Genomic DNA, 14,467 nt, shown 5'->3' on the forward strand with positions numbered 1-14,467 from the left:
GCGTGTGTGTGTGCGTGTGTGTGTGCGTGTGTGTGTGTGTGTGTGTGTGTGTGTGTGTGTGTGTCCAAATGAACGTGTGCTGTGAAGCGCGTCTTATTATTTCTGTCTATAGGGGAGCATCTTTGGGTCTTTCCCCTCCTATGTCACGAGAACAAGTCATCCATGAACACGGTCTCGTTTCCTTCTCCTCCTCCCGGTCTGCTGAATAATGAATCGCTCAAGTTAGGAGGACAAAGTAACCCTTTTTGATTCTGCTGCTGCTGCTGCTGTGTTTGTGTCTCCGGAGGACACGGAGATGAGGACTGTCTCTGTGGACTCTGAGTCCACAAGCTTTCCTCCTGGTGCTGCAGCAGTGGAGGCCGGTGTGCTCGGGTGGGACTGACTTTACCGGCCGTGTGCCGGAACACAGTTAGTTGATGAAGGGATGTCTCCATTGATCCGGTGGAGCATGAAACATTCACAGCTTCTCAGACGTAATGATTTGCTTCCTTCCATTCTCTCTAATTGAAGTTTAATAAACTTTGGGGTCATTTTATTTTCAAGACTTCACTTCGGACTCTTCATATTTCATATTATTGATATTTGATTGTATTGTTTAGTGTCATTTAAAGACTTTCTCTTGTCTAAATTGATTATTTCAATCATGTTTCATATACAACACTAGTTGAAAACATATGCTTAAATTCCATGAGTTTGCACTTTTATATGTATTCAGGCTCAATTTGTATGTAAACCACAGAATCACCTCCAAATATTTTCCTGAATCTAACCAAGTCGTTGTGGTAACTTCTTCTTTAGATATCTAACGAATCGTTTAATGAGGATAAGTTAGTGTGTGTGTGTGTGTGTGAGATGTTGATCAGAAGCTCTCTTTCTGTATCAGTTTTGGACTTTTTGTTAACTCTCGTTACGTGCGCGGTGTCTTTTCAAAATAAAGTTGCGTGTTGACAGAACACCTTCAGGTTCTGCTTGTTGCACGCGTACAATCTCTACTCAAAGTGAACTTCAACCCAAGGCTTGCTTCAGGGTCAGGAGAAGAGGTTTGGGTTATAATGAGTACATTAGGGACATGGACAGCGGTCTCCTGAGTGGTTGGTTCAACCCGTTTTTTGGCACTTTGGCTAAAGGAACAGAAAAGTGGGTAGAGACTCTTCAAACGATCCCTCTCGGTGATCGTGTCTGACCGCTGGAAGTGTCCGTCGGCGTCTGCCTTCTGCCTGGGTTTTATTATTCTGCTGTGTTCGGGGCGTTTCTGGGAATCAACCTCTATAAAAAAACGTAGCGAACCGAGTGCCAGGTCGCGTCCGAGAGGAAGCTGCAAAAAATGCAAATATAACGAGGCGACGCGCCAAGCTGCCGAAGCTCGTTCCAAAAAGGAGAGGGACTCTTTCACCTGCTGGAGGGGGAGGAGCCAGCTTTGAATGTTGTGTTTACCAAACCACAACCGACAAATCCTGCTTATTAGAAAAGATGCTCCAGTCACTGAGATCTAGATGTATGAAAGCAAACCACGGCCTTTCCCTAACCCTCACCAAGGGCTCTGAGTGCCCAAATGCATATTTGCAACTTCACATATTTTGGTGGAAAACAAATGACGCGTTCTGTACTTGGCGTCGTGTTTGGAAGGCTTAAGTTCACAGTTTAGCTTTAATAAGCGTCGCAGTGAGCAGTAGCTCATTAGAGACCGTGGAGCCGCTCAGAATAATCGGATCTGAAGTCCCTTCTTCTCTCTTACATCACAAGATTGCATCTCTTCTCACAGTCTTGTTTCCTGCCCAGCAGTCTCTCTCTCTCTCTCTCTCTCTCTCTCTCTCTCTCTCTCTCTCTCTCTCTCTCTCTCTCTCTCTCTCTCTCCGTTTCTATTTTTAGCAGCTTCATGATACGAGCTCCTTCCAAGTCTGCCAGCGCAGAGCTGCAGCGCCCCTCCCTCGCCGCCGCTTACCGCCGCTCGCATTGTTATTTCATTTTTTCCTCATTGATGCAGTCGGGATCCAGCACACGCGAGCCCGCGGTCCAGCTTAGATCCTTCTATTCAGTCCAGCCAATTGTTGTGTGTGAGCCAGCTGAGCGTCTATCCATCACTCTGACTGCTGCCGCTTGTGTGTGTGTGTGTGTGTGTGTGTGTGTGTGTGTGTGTGTGTGTGTGTGTGTAACAAAGACCTACAATTCAAAAAAAGAATTTAATCATGTGAAGGATTGAGTGCGCCCACACACACACACACACACACACACACACACACACACACACACACGCACAATCTCTCCTCCAGCATTCAGGATTAAACTTCCCACACAAGTCGCCATCTCTGAGGTATTACCTGACTTCCTCCTGCCACGGTGACACCGACGTGGTCCCAGCCTCCACAGTTCTGGTTCAGGACCTGAGCTGCTTGTTAGACCCTTCTCCCCCTCTCTCTCTCTCTCTCTCTCTCTCTCTCTCTCTCTCTCTCTCGTTTCCTGTCTCTTCCTCGGTACAGTCCGAAGGTAAAGAACACGAGCCTCATCCAACTCGGGATCTGAATCGGGTCTTGATTATTTATTGTTAGTTTATTAAGGTTTGCAATGAGCGCCTATCGTTATTTTTCAGATTTTATAAGATAAAAATGTGCGAGGGACGGTCCAGCTGTGACCTCTGACCTCCTACTTTAGAGACTCTGCTGCTCTACAACATCGTCACGTTCTTCTTACGGACGAGTTAACTACTCACATGGTCACCAGAGGTGCGGTCGTGTGTTTTTTTGGGTTTAGATTTTGTCTCCCGCCCGTCGACCCTAACTGGACCAGAGCTTCATCATCTTTACCTGCCTACCTGCCTCGGCCCCCTCACGTTTGTCAGCCTCCTCTGACAAAATGTGAGCCTGTTCATTGATTTGTGAATTACATAAACAACCAGCTGTGTCTGCATTCGGATCCTTTTCTTTCCCTGCCACCTGTTATTAGAGCTGTTAAACCTCCACTTCCCGCTGCTGCAACCCATTTCCTTTATTGTATTATTGCACAGTTGCAGCTAATGTGGAGTGAAAGCGAAAAAAACCCGCCTCCACCACAGTTGGATCGTGTTTTATTACTCTGAGTACTTTGTATAATTTATATTGCTTGACGGACCGCTGGTTGGCAGCTGCAGAGGGGAGCTTTGGATGTGTTTCAGTGTGCTGAGCTGGCTTTGGCTTCATGCAGCAGCACTGCTGCTAATTATATACATTCTCTCTGCGAAGGAAGGCGAGTTAACACGGCTTCTTGATTCTCATCTTCGTCAAAATGAGCCGGATGTGAAGAGGCGAACACACACCTGGCCTTCATTACAGCTAAATGGTGAGGCGTGTTGAAGATGCACTGCAGCAACATGTAAGTTGAGCAACTCAAGGGGCAACGCATCTGTTAAACAAACCTGCAACACATCACCACCTTTTAATTCCTCATAACCAGTACTTTTGTTGCCCGAACACAAGTAGTACTTTTGTTGCCCGAACACAAGTAGTACTCTTGTTGCCCGAACACAAGTAGTACTCTTCTGCTCAAACCTCATTTAATCAAGAACTACTTCCTTTCCCCCTAAATGCTTCCTCCTCTGCTCCTCTGTCGGCTCAAAGGAGAAGTCAACTTCTCTTCCTTCTTCTTCTTCTTAAGTCCCGAGTTTGAACTTCCTTCTTATGTTTTAGACTCTGTGATCAAAAGACCTCGAGGTTATTACTTAGCATTAGTTTAAAGGGCTCAGTGTTGTAAAAGTGATGTTTTAAACAATATCATATTCTCTGTTTCTTGATGGTTTTTCTTCTTCCTAAAAAGCAGGGTCACACTGAAGACTTCAAACTCAATAACTCATTTAATTTGATCCTAAAATGGGAATAAAAATAAAGCAAAGCTCATCAAAAGAGTCCATTTAAAAGTTTCCCCCTTATCGATGTGGAAGTTAACTAAGACACAGAAGACGTCTGGTTCAGTTCCAATCTAAAGTTTCAAGACCTTGTGTGGCCTCTACGCTCGTCTCCTCACTTCCTTCATGACACTCTTGATCTTTGTTTTACTGTGGATCAATCCATCGTGGGAGAAGTTCTGTGGAATTCTCAAAGAAATCAAAGATCACATCCTAACAATGGCAGACGCTGTCAAAATCTGCGTTTTTGACCGCTTTAAAACGCCTCAGAAAGCATCGCTCTCAACATGAATGGTGTGGAATTAGAGCCGTTTTAATAGTGGCTCTTCTGGCTTTCCGTACTTGCAGCCTCAGCAGAGGCCAACGTGTGCGAGCTTCTCTCTGCTCCGTCGGTCTGTTGCACAAACGAGTCACGCTCCCTCTCTGATGGGCTCCTCTGTCATTCCCGTCACGCCGCTCCCTCGCCACGTTCACGCGCAGCCACTTCCTGCCGGACGATGACGGTGATGAATGAGTGAACCAGAGCGCCGCCAGCTCTGCATAAACAACAAACAGAGAGACGGTGCAGAGAGAGAGAGAGAGACAGAGTGATGGAGGAGGAGGGTGACATCAGCTTCAGGACATATCAAAATAAAAAGTGCTCAGGGAGGTAATCGTGACCCACAATGCTTTGCAGCGAATTCCTCGCGGACCACATTTGATTTTGAGTTTTGGTGGATAAGAAGCAGAATTCATCCTTTCTCTCTGAGCAGATGCAGCAGATACAGCATGAACCTGCTGCCCAACAGACACACAGTCCTTACATCACAAACCCTTACATACGTAGACGCAGTGTTCGTGATTCGATGTTGTTAGATTTATTGACACTTTGAATTGTGCGTACGGCATGTGACTCATTCACCAGACAGAATTTTGAAATTGGACGACTGCAAAAATCTGGATGACATTTTCAAAAGTCTTTCTGACATAAACTGTGTTTTGTTTAACTGTAATTTATTCAAAAGGGTCCATGTACAGTTTAAAACGTAATGGTCACTTTTACCAGATCATAGCTTTCAGCTACTTTGCATTCGATTGGGCATCTCAACACAACTTATTGTCTTACATATACATATATATTGTTATCGAGGTATGAAGTGACCTGTAGGAGATCCTCCTCAGGTGAAGATTGTGAATAATGTGAAACAGAACCCAATACTTTACTTTACTACTCTGTCAACTCTGAACATTGAGTTCAACAGGAACGTAGTTTGGTTTTAACGTTCCTCACAGACGTCTGTCTTTACTCCCTTTGTCTTCCTTCATTCCTCATCTAGCTCACATGAATAACGTTACATTACATGCAGTGCTATCTATCTTGTGTTGTCTGTACTTGCATGTAATGTTACGTAATGCCTTGTGTCTGCTCCCTTTCTCTCCGCTCGGTGTTTATTTCCTTCCTTCCCTCCGGTCACAACATGATGGAATGAAGACATTACTCAGCTTAACCAGCGTCTCTCTGTGAAAGCCCAAATAAACCCTGACGCCCTGCTTCTGCTCTTGAATATTTAAACGGGCGCGACGTGCAATTTGGGTATCTGGTAAACATAATGTTTCATTTGTTCCGTCTGCGCAGCTGCTGCTCCGGTTCTAGAGGGGGAGGTTTACGTTTGAACTGTCTTTAGAACCAGAGCTTTGAAGTCTGAGACCGAAATAGATTTTTTTGGCGCCACGATGTTTAGAGCGCCTCCGCAGCACATGTAGAGCAGAGCGTCCACGCCGCGTCCCTCACAGTGATACCTGCTCTCATCTTCATCCTTGTTTCAGGGAGGAAGACTCACAAGAGCGTGCATGACTTATCAAACAGCTGTCGACACTGCAACCCTTCTAAAATAACCGTTTGTTAAACGACGTGCATAAAGTGGGTTGACGTGCTGCATATTCACTCTTTAGAGGTGAAGGCAGTTTGAGTGATTCGCTTTATTTGTTTATTTTTATGATAAATGCAAATGAGCTAGAGAGGTTTTAATGACACAGATGTTTGTGCAGACTTTGGTAGAGTTGGAAGTGATGCAGAGGCCAGTCGGCAACTTCCTGTTCTGACTAGTGAAGCCAATACTGAAGTGTGTTAAAGCTGCATTCTCTCTAGTGTCCAGCAGGGGGCGACTCCTCTGGTTGTATAGAAGTCTAGTCTAAAATGACTCTACTTCTCTCTTGATTTATTCCCTCAGTAAACATTGTAAACATGAGTTTATGGTCTCAATCTCTAGTTTACAGTCTTCTTCAATACAGCATGATGTTCATTTAGTACATTATGCTCCATTTAGAGTCACACAGACCATAAAGCAGGGGATGATTTAGGGCGGGGCTCACTGTGACTGACAGGTCTCTACGTCACTCCTCCTCAGTCCACATGTGGTCACTTCCTGTTCATGGTATATTTATGAAAATATAAATGAATGGTCTTAATCTGTTTTCTTTGGCAAGTGACTGTTATTCCTTACATGAACCTTTGAAGTCATGGCTCTATTAGTATTTCAGAATGAGTGGAAGTCAGTGACTCGAGCAGAGCTTCGTTGACTCTAACTCTGTTTCATTCGGTACATGTGGAGATCCGGCTCCTGGTGTAAAGAGGAAGGACTCGCTGGATCCGAGCCATCGTGATCCATCACAGGCCTCTCACCTCTGCAGTCACTTACAAGTTAATTTGAAATGTGTTGCATCACAGATGACAATGGTGGACGCACACTTCTTTACATTATAATCATAGCTTGGAAAAGCGAACGGCGACGTCCTGACTGGACCGAACCACCCCCACTAAGGGTCCCTAACGAGGCACAGCATGATCGATGAAAGGTCGCATGCAGTGTGTTACAAGAAGGACATCGTAGTTCCTCGTATCATCTGACATTTCCCTTCCTGACTACCTCTTCTCTGTGATGTGTGTTTGTTTGTTGTTGTTTCTGGTGGACTTCCTGTTCGGTGGGTAGCCAAATCCCCCTCCGGGCTCTGCTTCTTAATTTCCTTCTCATTAGCATATGCATCCTAAAAGAATCTGCATGCGGAGCTCTCGGGAGATCTCCGCGGTGGTGCTCTCTGGAGAGTGTGCGGTGAACTATGAGACGCCAGACACTTTGGTCTGATGGAAAAATGTGGTCCGACCGACTGCCTGCTGTCTTTCTTTAGACAAACCCACCCGTGTGACTGCGACTGTGTTTCAGAAACACCTTGGGGGACGCAGGTGTGTGTGTTGCATCTGTGACACAACCGCCGTGTCCACTACGATGCAGATGTGTCTGTGGCTGAGCTGACCGCGTCGTTCAGAGGAGGCTTGTTGAAACGGTTGCTGAAATACTTCAGGTCGTCTCGTGCAGCTTTGACTGTATTAAATATATAGATTCAAACCTTTTCAAGACTAAAACTCACATGAGTTGATACACTTAAGGACACAAGACTTGACTGAAAGTCTTTATTTCACTACTTTGTCTATTTGCGTCTGATTTATTCACACATCGTTCATCTGTTTAGAGTATTTACAAAGAAATATCCAAAATCCATGCAAAAAATGCCTGATTTGCATATTTAAATAAAAGATAAATAATAAAAAAGTATTGTCTTAATGTAAGTAATCAGCTGGTGAACGTTCATGCTGATGTCTGTTGGTTAACTCAAACACTTCGGTGGTGATTAGACGTTTGTCTCTCAAAGAAGCAGATGAGTCACCAGAGGAAGAACATGAAAGAGTTCCACTGCTGCAGATGAATACACATGTTTAATTACAAGTATTCAGTAACTTATGATGTAACTTCATCAAACTATTCGGGTAATTACATTAGATGACAGGACGTACTATGATTCATGACCTCTGTAGTAATCATTCAATTAATATGACAGCTGTTCATCCGAGTGTCTCTGGAGGAGCATTTATCCAGATATTTATAGAGAGAGTCATTCTGCAGCATCGCTCATAACTCCGTGTTGTTGTTGTTGTTGTTGTTGTTGTGGTGCATGTGTCCTGCTGGACGGCTACTTCACACTGTGAATGAGGCTCCAGTTTTCTGACAGGAGGACGGAATAATTGGGTCAGGAGGAATTAGGCTGAATGTGAGAAGTGCGTCGGGCCTCTCGGCCCCCCTGCTGCGCGGTCAAAGCGCTCATCCTGCAGAGCTGTGAGGCTGAAACCTCCGACTGGAGCCAGAGTCTGGATCAGGGAGAGACGCAGAGCGGCTAATGTACCGCTGTCTCTTCTCCTGAGAGAGAGCGGCGCTATTTCCTTTACTTACTCTGGTATATGATGTTGATGTTGAGTGTTTGACGTCAATGGAACTGATGGATGTACTGTATTTGCAGAGCCGGTTGAGCACAGAAAAACAAATTCCGTGCGGTTCTAATGTGTTGACCTGTCAGGTATGTGAATGTGAATGTGTGTGTTTTCAGAGCAGGATTATGAGTCGCCCGCTGGCCAAATCTCTGCCCTTATTGTTACCAATGACATGGACAGACCGGCCTCGAAACTGGTAAGACAGGCGTGAGATTCAGCTGGATGTTTCTGTGAGCAGGGACCAGGTTGAGCAGTTGTTGAGTTGACAGGAAACTGACATGTGACAGGCACTCGATGGCTGGACTCAAACCCAGGATGCTGAGGTTTAGCAGGTGCATGTCGGGACTTCTAACTGTCTATTTTCAACCCGTCAAATGATTGTGAAGACAGAGGCGTCCAAAATACATTCAGCCCAAACAACAGCCCAATCACTGCTTAACAGACATTTAAATAAATATAAATCTTTGAGATTATTACTTAAACTTAGCAACTTCTTGGCATTATCGCTTCAGCCAGTGCTTCAACTCCTATCAGCTACTTTACTTCAACACTTCAACTCCTGTCAGCTACTTTACTTCAACGCTTCAACTCATATCAGCTACTTTACTTCAACACTTCAACTCCTGTCAGCTACTTTACTTCAACGCTTCAACTCATATCAGCTACTTTACTTCAACACTTCAACTCCTGTCAGCTACTTTCCTTCAACACTTCAACTCCTATCAGCTACTTTCCTTCAACACTTCAACTTCTATCAGCTACTTTACTTCAACACTTCAACTCATATCAGCTACTTTTCTTCAACACGTCAACTCCTATCAGCTACTTTACTTCAACACGTAAACTCATATCAGCTACTTTACTTCAACACTTCAACTCCTATCAGCTACTTTACTTCAACACGTAAACTCATATCAGCTACTTTACTTCAACACTTCAACTCCTATCAGCTACTTTACTTCAACACTTCAACTCCTATCAGCTACTTTACTTCAACACTTCAACTCCTATCAGCTACTTTCCTTCAACACTTCAACTCCTATCAGCTACTTTACTTCAACACTTCAACTCATATCAGCTACTTTCCTTCAACACTTCAACTCCTATCAGCTACTTTACTTCAACACTTCAACTCATATCAGCTACTTTACTTCAACACTTCAACTCCTATCAGCTACTTACTTCAACACGTCAACTCCTATCAGCTACTTTACTTCAACACGTAAACTCATATCAGCTACTTTACTTCAACACTTCAACTCCTATCAGCTACTTTACTTCAACACTTCAACTCCTATCAGCTACTTTACTTCAACACTTCAACTCCTATCAGCGCATTAACATTAGCAGACACTTCTTCTGTCAGTACTCTCATTTCAACACTTGAAACACAAGTTCACTTCAACTGACACTTCAGCTCCTTTCAACCCTTTCAAGTGGCGTCAACGCTTGTTTCAATGGAAGCGAGCACACTTCAATTTCCTTCAGAAAATGTAGCTTTTCAAAATAAGATTCTAAATCTTTTTAAATAAAAAAAACCCAGAAAAGACACTTTTAAGGTGAGCATGGAGAGATGGATCTGTTAAGGAGTTATGCTTTCTCTAACTTGCATCATTCATTTTTTGGGCAATTAGTTGAGTGGAGATCCACATGTGACTGACAAGCTCAGCCGTGCTTCCATAGGAGAATATAGAACCCCCCCACGCTGAAGTGTTCTTCACTTCACTGTTGGGATGCACTTGGTTCTTGCTGAAGTTAACAGGAAGCGACTGTTGGTTAATGGAGATTCATTGTCTTTGATCCAGTCACATCAGCGTCATGAACCCACTGGTGACAGACTTGTTTTGAGTAACGCTCAGAGACAGACGACTCATTGTTCTCTTCAGAAGAAAAAACACTTTCAATCAAGCCGCACTCTCCTTGTCAGAGTTAATTCATTTTAAAAGTGTTAATGACTCCAGGCAGTCGTGGAGACTTTAAATCGTCGACTCTTAAACGGAGACTCTGCTCGGCTCAGGAAGCTTCCAGCAGCTGGATGAGCAGGAAGTATAGATAGATGAAAAGCAGAGTTCAGGAGGTAGAAACGGTCGGTTGGGTAGATTATGGAGACTGACAGCGAGGTGGGCGACTCCCCTCGAGTCCATCTTTAACTCAAAGATCGACTCCCAGCTCGCCAGCATTATCATTTTAACTTAAGAATAACACTGAAATGGGCAGTTGGATGGATGGCTGACTGCCTCCCTGGCAGGGATTTCTGTCATTCCCAATGTAATTAGTGTGTAAGAGGAGCCAGGAGAGAGTGGCGCCAGACTCAGGCTGAATAATACGGGGGGGGGGGGGTGTGTGTAGGAGCACTGATGGATAATTTAACGCAGATCTCCAGAAGCCAGCTACACTTTTGCAGTACCTACAGTGCAGAGAATGTCTTCCTGACATGTGAGAGCGGACCGACACACTTCCATAATTATAAATCTTCCTCTTTTATCTCCAGTGATTAATGTGCAAGTCCTCAGCGGAGAACACCAGAGAGAGGATTATTATTCATATGTGTTCTGATATGTTGTTCTTTTCTGTGTGCAGATCATTTTCCGCAAGATCAGCGAGGTGAAGAAGGAGGAAGAGGAGAGGCAGCGGGCGAAGAACGAGGTGCAGCTCACCATCCCGCAGGACCATCCGGTCCGCAAGCTTTTCCAGAAGTTCAAGCAGCAGAAGGAGCTCCGCAACCAGGGAGCCGCGGCCACCTCGCAGCCGGACCTGGAGAAGAACCAGCTACAGGTGGAGCAGCACCACCTCCACCACCACCACCACCACCACCAGCAGCAGCACCTGCACCCCAACAGCCTGCAGCTGGGCCACTCCAGCCTGCAGCACTCCCTGCCGCTCAGCCTGCAGCGGCCCCCGTCCTCCATGCAGAACGGGGCTCCGCCCAGCAGCAGCGTGCTGACCGTGTCTCAGGTGACGCCCATGCAGGGCTCGCTGGCGTACAGCCCCCCCGGCGAGCCCCCTGTCAAGCAGAACAACTGCGACATCATGGAGCTGCAGCCCAGCTCGAGCGGAGGCGGAGGCGGATGCGGAGGCGGAGGCGAGCCGACCGTCAGGGTCAAAGTCGGCACCAGTCCCGCGTTGCCGAAGCCCGTCGTCAAGGCCAGCGGCTGGATGCGCCTGAAAAACAACATGGCTCCGGTGGAGGCCAGGAAGGAGGGGCTTAACAACAATGTCAAGGCCGTCTCCGTGGAGATGCTCTCCCAGGAGGGCAAAGGTCAGGAAGCAGGAGGCGGCGGGGATGTGGAGGAGGGCGGGGTGTCCAGCAACAACCCCCTCCGCAAGACGGACTCCTGCGACAGCGGCATCACCAAGAGCGAGCTGCGGATCGACCGGGCGGGGGAGGCGCGGACCCCCGCCGCGGTCACCCCGCTCCTCCACAGCCCTCTCCCCGGAGGAGCGGGGTCCCCTCACCCTTTCTGCCCCGTGCCGGAGCAGGCCCTGCAGGCCGCGCTGCACGAGACCCGGCTGGAGCTCCGGGGGGACATCCAGACTCTGGGGGGCCGCCTGGGCGCCCTGGAGAGCCAGGTAGCGGAAATCATCAAGTTGCTCTCGGACAAGAAGCGGCCGTCCTCGGGGGCGCCGTCGGCCTCCGCCACGCCCAAAACCAAAATACAACGTCAGGACATTTTCACCGTCTCTAGGCCTGTTTCTCCGGACTCGGAGAAGGACGACGGGCTCTGAAGAGAGCTCAACCAGTGGTGTGGAGGGAGTACCGGAGCACACGGTTCTGCTGGGATCGTGATTATCAGTTCATGGTTTCTTTTTTCTTTGGTGGGCATCCAGCTCCGTCGGATCCAGTTACGCCACTGGTCTTAAACACACACACAAACACACACACACACACACACACACACACTGGCTTCTTTAACATTTGCACACTGACTTCTATCTCCAGGTCACGTGGGAGTCCAGCACTCCCGCGTGACGCGGGTCCCGTATTTTGTGATTGTACATACCTCTCTATGCATGTCCAGCTGGATTCTGGCCTGCCAAAGAAACTACCACTGACCGTACTTATTGCCTGTATATTATGCAGTTGACTGCATGCAAAAATCGAGTTTAAAGAGACATTTTATTGAGCTACACTGTACATATGAATATTTTTCATTGCTGATTTACTATGTGGACATTCAGGGTTTGCATACTGGTAGCACTATAAACATTGAATAACAAAAGGGTTTACTGGCAAAGGGATTGTGCATGGATTATTTATGAATAGAAGCTTGATTCTGAAGAACAGATTCCCACATGTGATGAAGAAGCATCCCTTAACACATGAAGGGACTTTTCTGGTGTGTTTTATATATTAATTATCAATTTTGCTTCTTATAATAATTTATATTTTTGATTACTGAAATGCCCTTGGCCTCGGTTAGTTGTCGGGTGAAACCTTAAACGGTTATTTTGTTAGAATCCTCCTCGTGTCTATGCATCGCTCGGGTACGCCGCTACAATATGATGATATCTCTTTGTTTGTTTCTTCTTCTTTTCTTTGTTCCATTCCTCTGCATGAATCAGGGATGGCTGAATGCACTTTGGGTGAAGGCTTTTTTTTTGGGGGGGGGGGGGATAGCACGGAGTTTAGTTCACACGAAAGTCCACTCAGCACAGTGACATGTAATCCCACCACACGGCGGTCTTAAGCAGCGAGCGTCGCGCTGAACAAAAAGAACAAGCCGGCTCAGAATTCACAGCAGCTCCACCGCAGAAGAGCTCAGTAACACAAAACATGAAATACTGTACTTTTTAACGATATCGGTTTTTCTAAATCTGCATGCAAAGGAGTAGTTTTATGCTCCGGAGTGCGTACACACACACACACACACACACACACACACACACACACACACACACACACACACACTTCATTGACGTGAACCCTGACTGACGGCTGAGACTTTCTTTCTTCACAAAAGGCAGATGAGTCGATTTTTGTCTGAAGTAAAGGTTTTTTTTCAGGTCTTGTTAGATTCAGATGCTGCTCCCCCCCCAACACACACACACACACACACACACACACACACACACACACACACATTGAGTAAGGCAGAACACAGGTAGCCATCATGGAAGAAACAAATAGTTTCCGCGTCTCTCCTGCTTTGTTATGGACCGTGTGAGCGGATGGACTGGTGGCAGACAACGGGCTGATGTGAATCCGAGGTTGTGGCTCTTCTGGTGGCTGTAAAGGGGTCGTTAGCTCCTGGATAGACTAACAGCTGGTTGGATTTCTTTTCATGCCTTTATTAAACAGTAAACAGGAGAGAGAGACGAGGGAATGACGAGCAATAAATGTGGTCGGCGCCCTAAAGCTCCAGGGCGCCGCTGCACGGTTTCTATACAGAAAGGACAAAATATAATACAACCCTTATCAGACTCCTGCCAGGATACTGGAAATAACCCAATCTGACAGACAGAAGGTGTCAGGAGAGGACATGGGTAGATTCAAATGGCCCTGTAGAAGTTATTCGCCCTCTTTAACTAGCTCCATCTGCGACAGCCGGCACGACAATGCGGACAGCAGGGATGTTAACATTGCAAGTCTATATGCAGAGATATGCTTGAAAATAACTGATTTATGCTAATTATCCTTCTGTAGAGCTTTGGTTCTCGAGCTTTTTGAGTCCCGAGCCCCCACAGATTCAGCACCGGGGACATTTTAACTCACAAAACCCCCGACGCCAACCCGTCGATCGATCGTGAACTGTCGGCGCCTCCTTTGTCACTTTCAAAACAGCTCCCCATGTGCTGGCACGCTGCATGCTGCCAGGTGGTCTCGTGCTTCTTGGGTGTCTGCACAGTTTCTTAAAGTACAGCTAAACAAAGGGGTGAAGCGGTGAAATGAGGACGGGTACATCCGGCGCTGTCCGTGGTACTGAAGCGGAGACGACGGACAGACAGTTAATGTTACTCTGGCGACCCCTAGAAATGATCTCTTGTCTAACTTCTGTCTCCTCGAGGAGAGAGAAGTTAAAGCCCCGCCTTCTTTTCCACCTGGAAACATGGCGACGCCTCACCCCCGTGTCATGCAGGTCGTCTACGGCCTAAAGCTTTCAGAGCAGGAAGTGAAGGCATCACGATCACGTGATCTCTCATGGTGACCGTTAAAAATACAAATATCATGTCAGTACTGAAGGTACTGAGGTTCAGTACTCATTGTACTGGCCCTCAGTACCTTCAGCAGTCAGTACTGAAGGTACTGAGGTTCAGTACTCATTGTACTGGCCCTCAGTACCTTCAGCAGTCAG

General features: G+C 46.5%; 1 protein-coding gene across 4 annotated transcripts in view; it reads left to right on the plus strand.

Moving 5' to 3' along the window:
* The window catches only part of kcnh5b (potassium voltage-gated channel, subfamily H (eag-related), member 5b), a 91,476-nt gene extending 78,718 nt beyond the window's left edge, over window positions 1-12,758 (plus strand). The window contains exons 13-14 of one of the 4 annotated variants that reach the window (XM_068718158.1): window positions 10,755-10,962; window positions 11,080-12,758. In XM_068718158.1, coding sequence (XP_068574259.1) covers window positions 10,755-10,962; window positions 11,080-11,900 — 1,029 coding nt within the window. In that variant the 3' untranslated portion in view covers window positions 11,901-12,758. Of the gene's footprint in view, window positions 1-10,754 lie in introns of all 4 variants that reach the window. The other 3 variants (XM_068718157.1, XM_068718159.1, XM_068718156.1) reach the window with 3 other exon arrangements.
* Window positions 12,759-14,467: the final 1,709 nt, after the last annotated feature.

The sequence above is a fragment of the Cebidichthys violaceus genome, unplaced genomic scaffold (assembly GCF_023349555.1).
Source record: "Cebidichthys violaceus isolate CVI_PGR_0920_01 unplaced genomic scaffold, fCebVio1.0.p SCAF_22, whole genome shotgun sequence".
Classification (NCBI taxonomy): Eukaryota; Metazoa; Chordata; class Actinopteri; order Perciformes; family Stichaeidae; genus Cebidichthys; species Cebidichthys violaceus.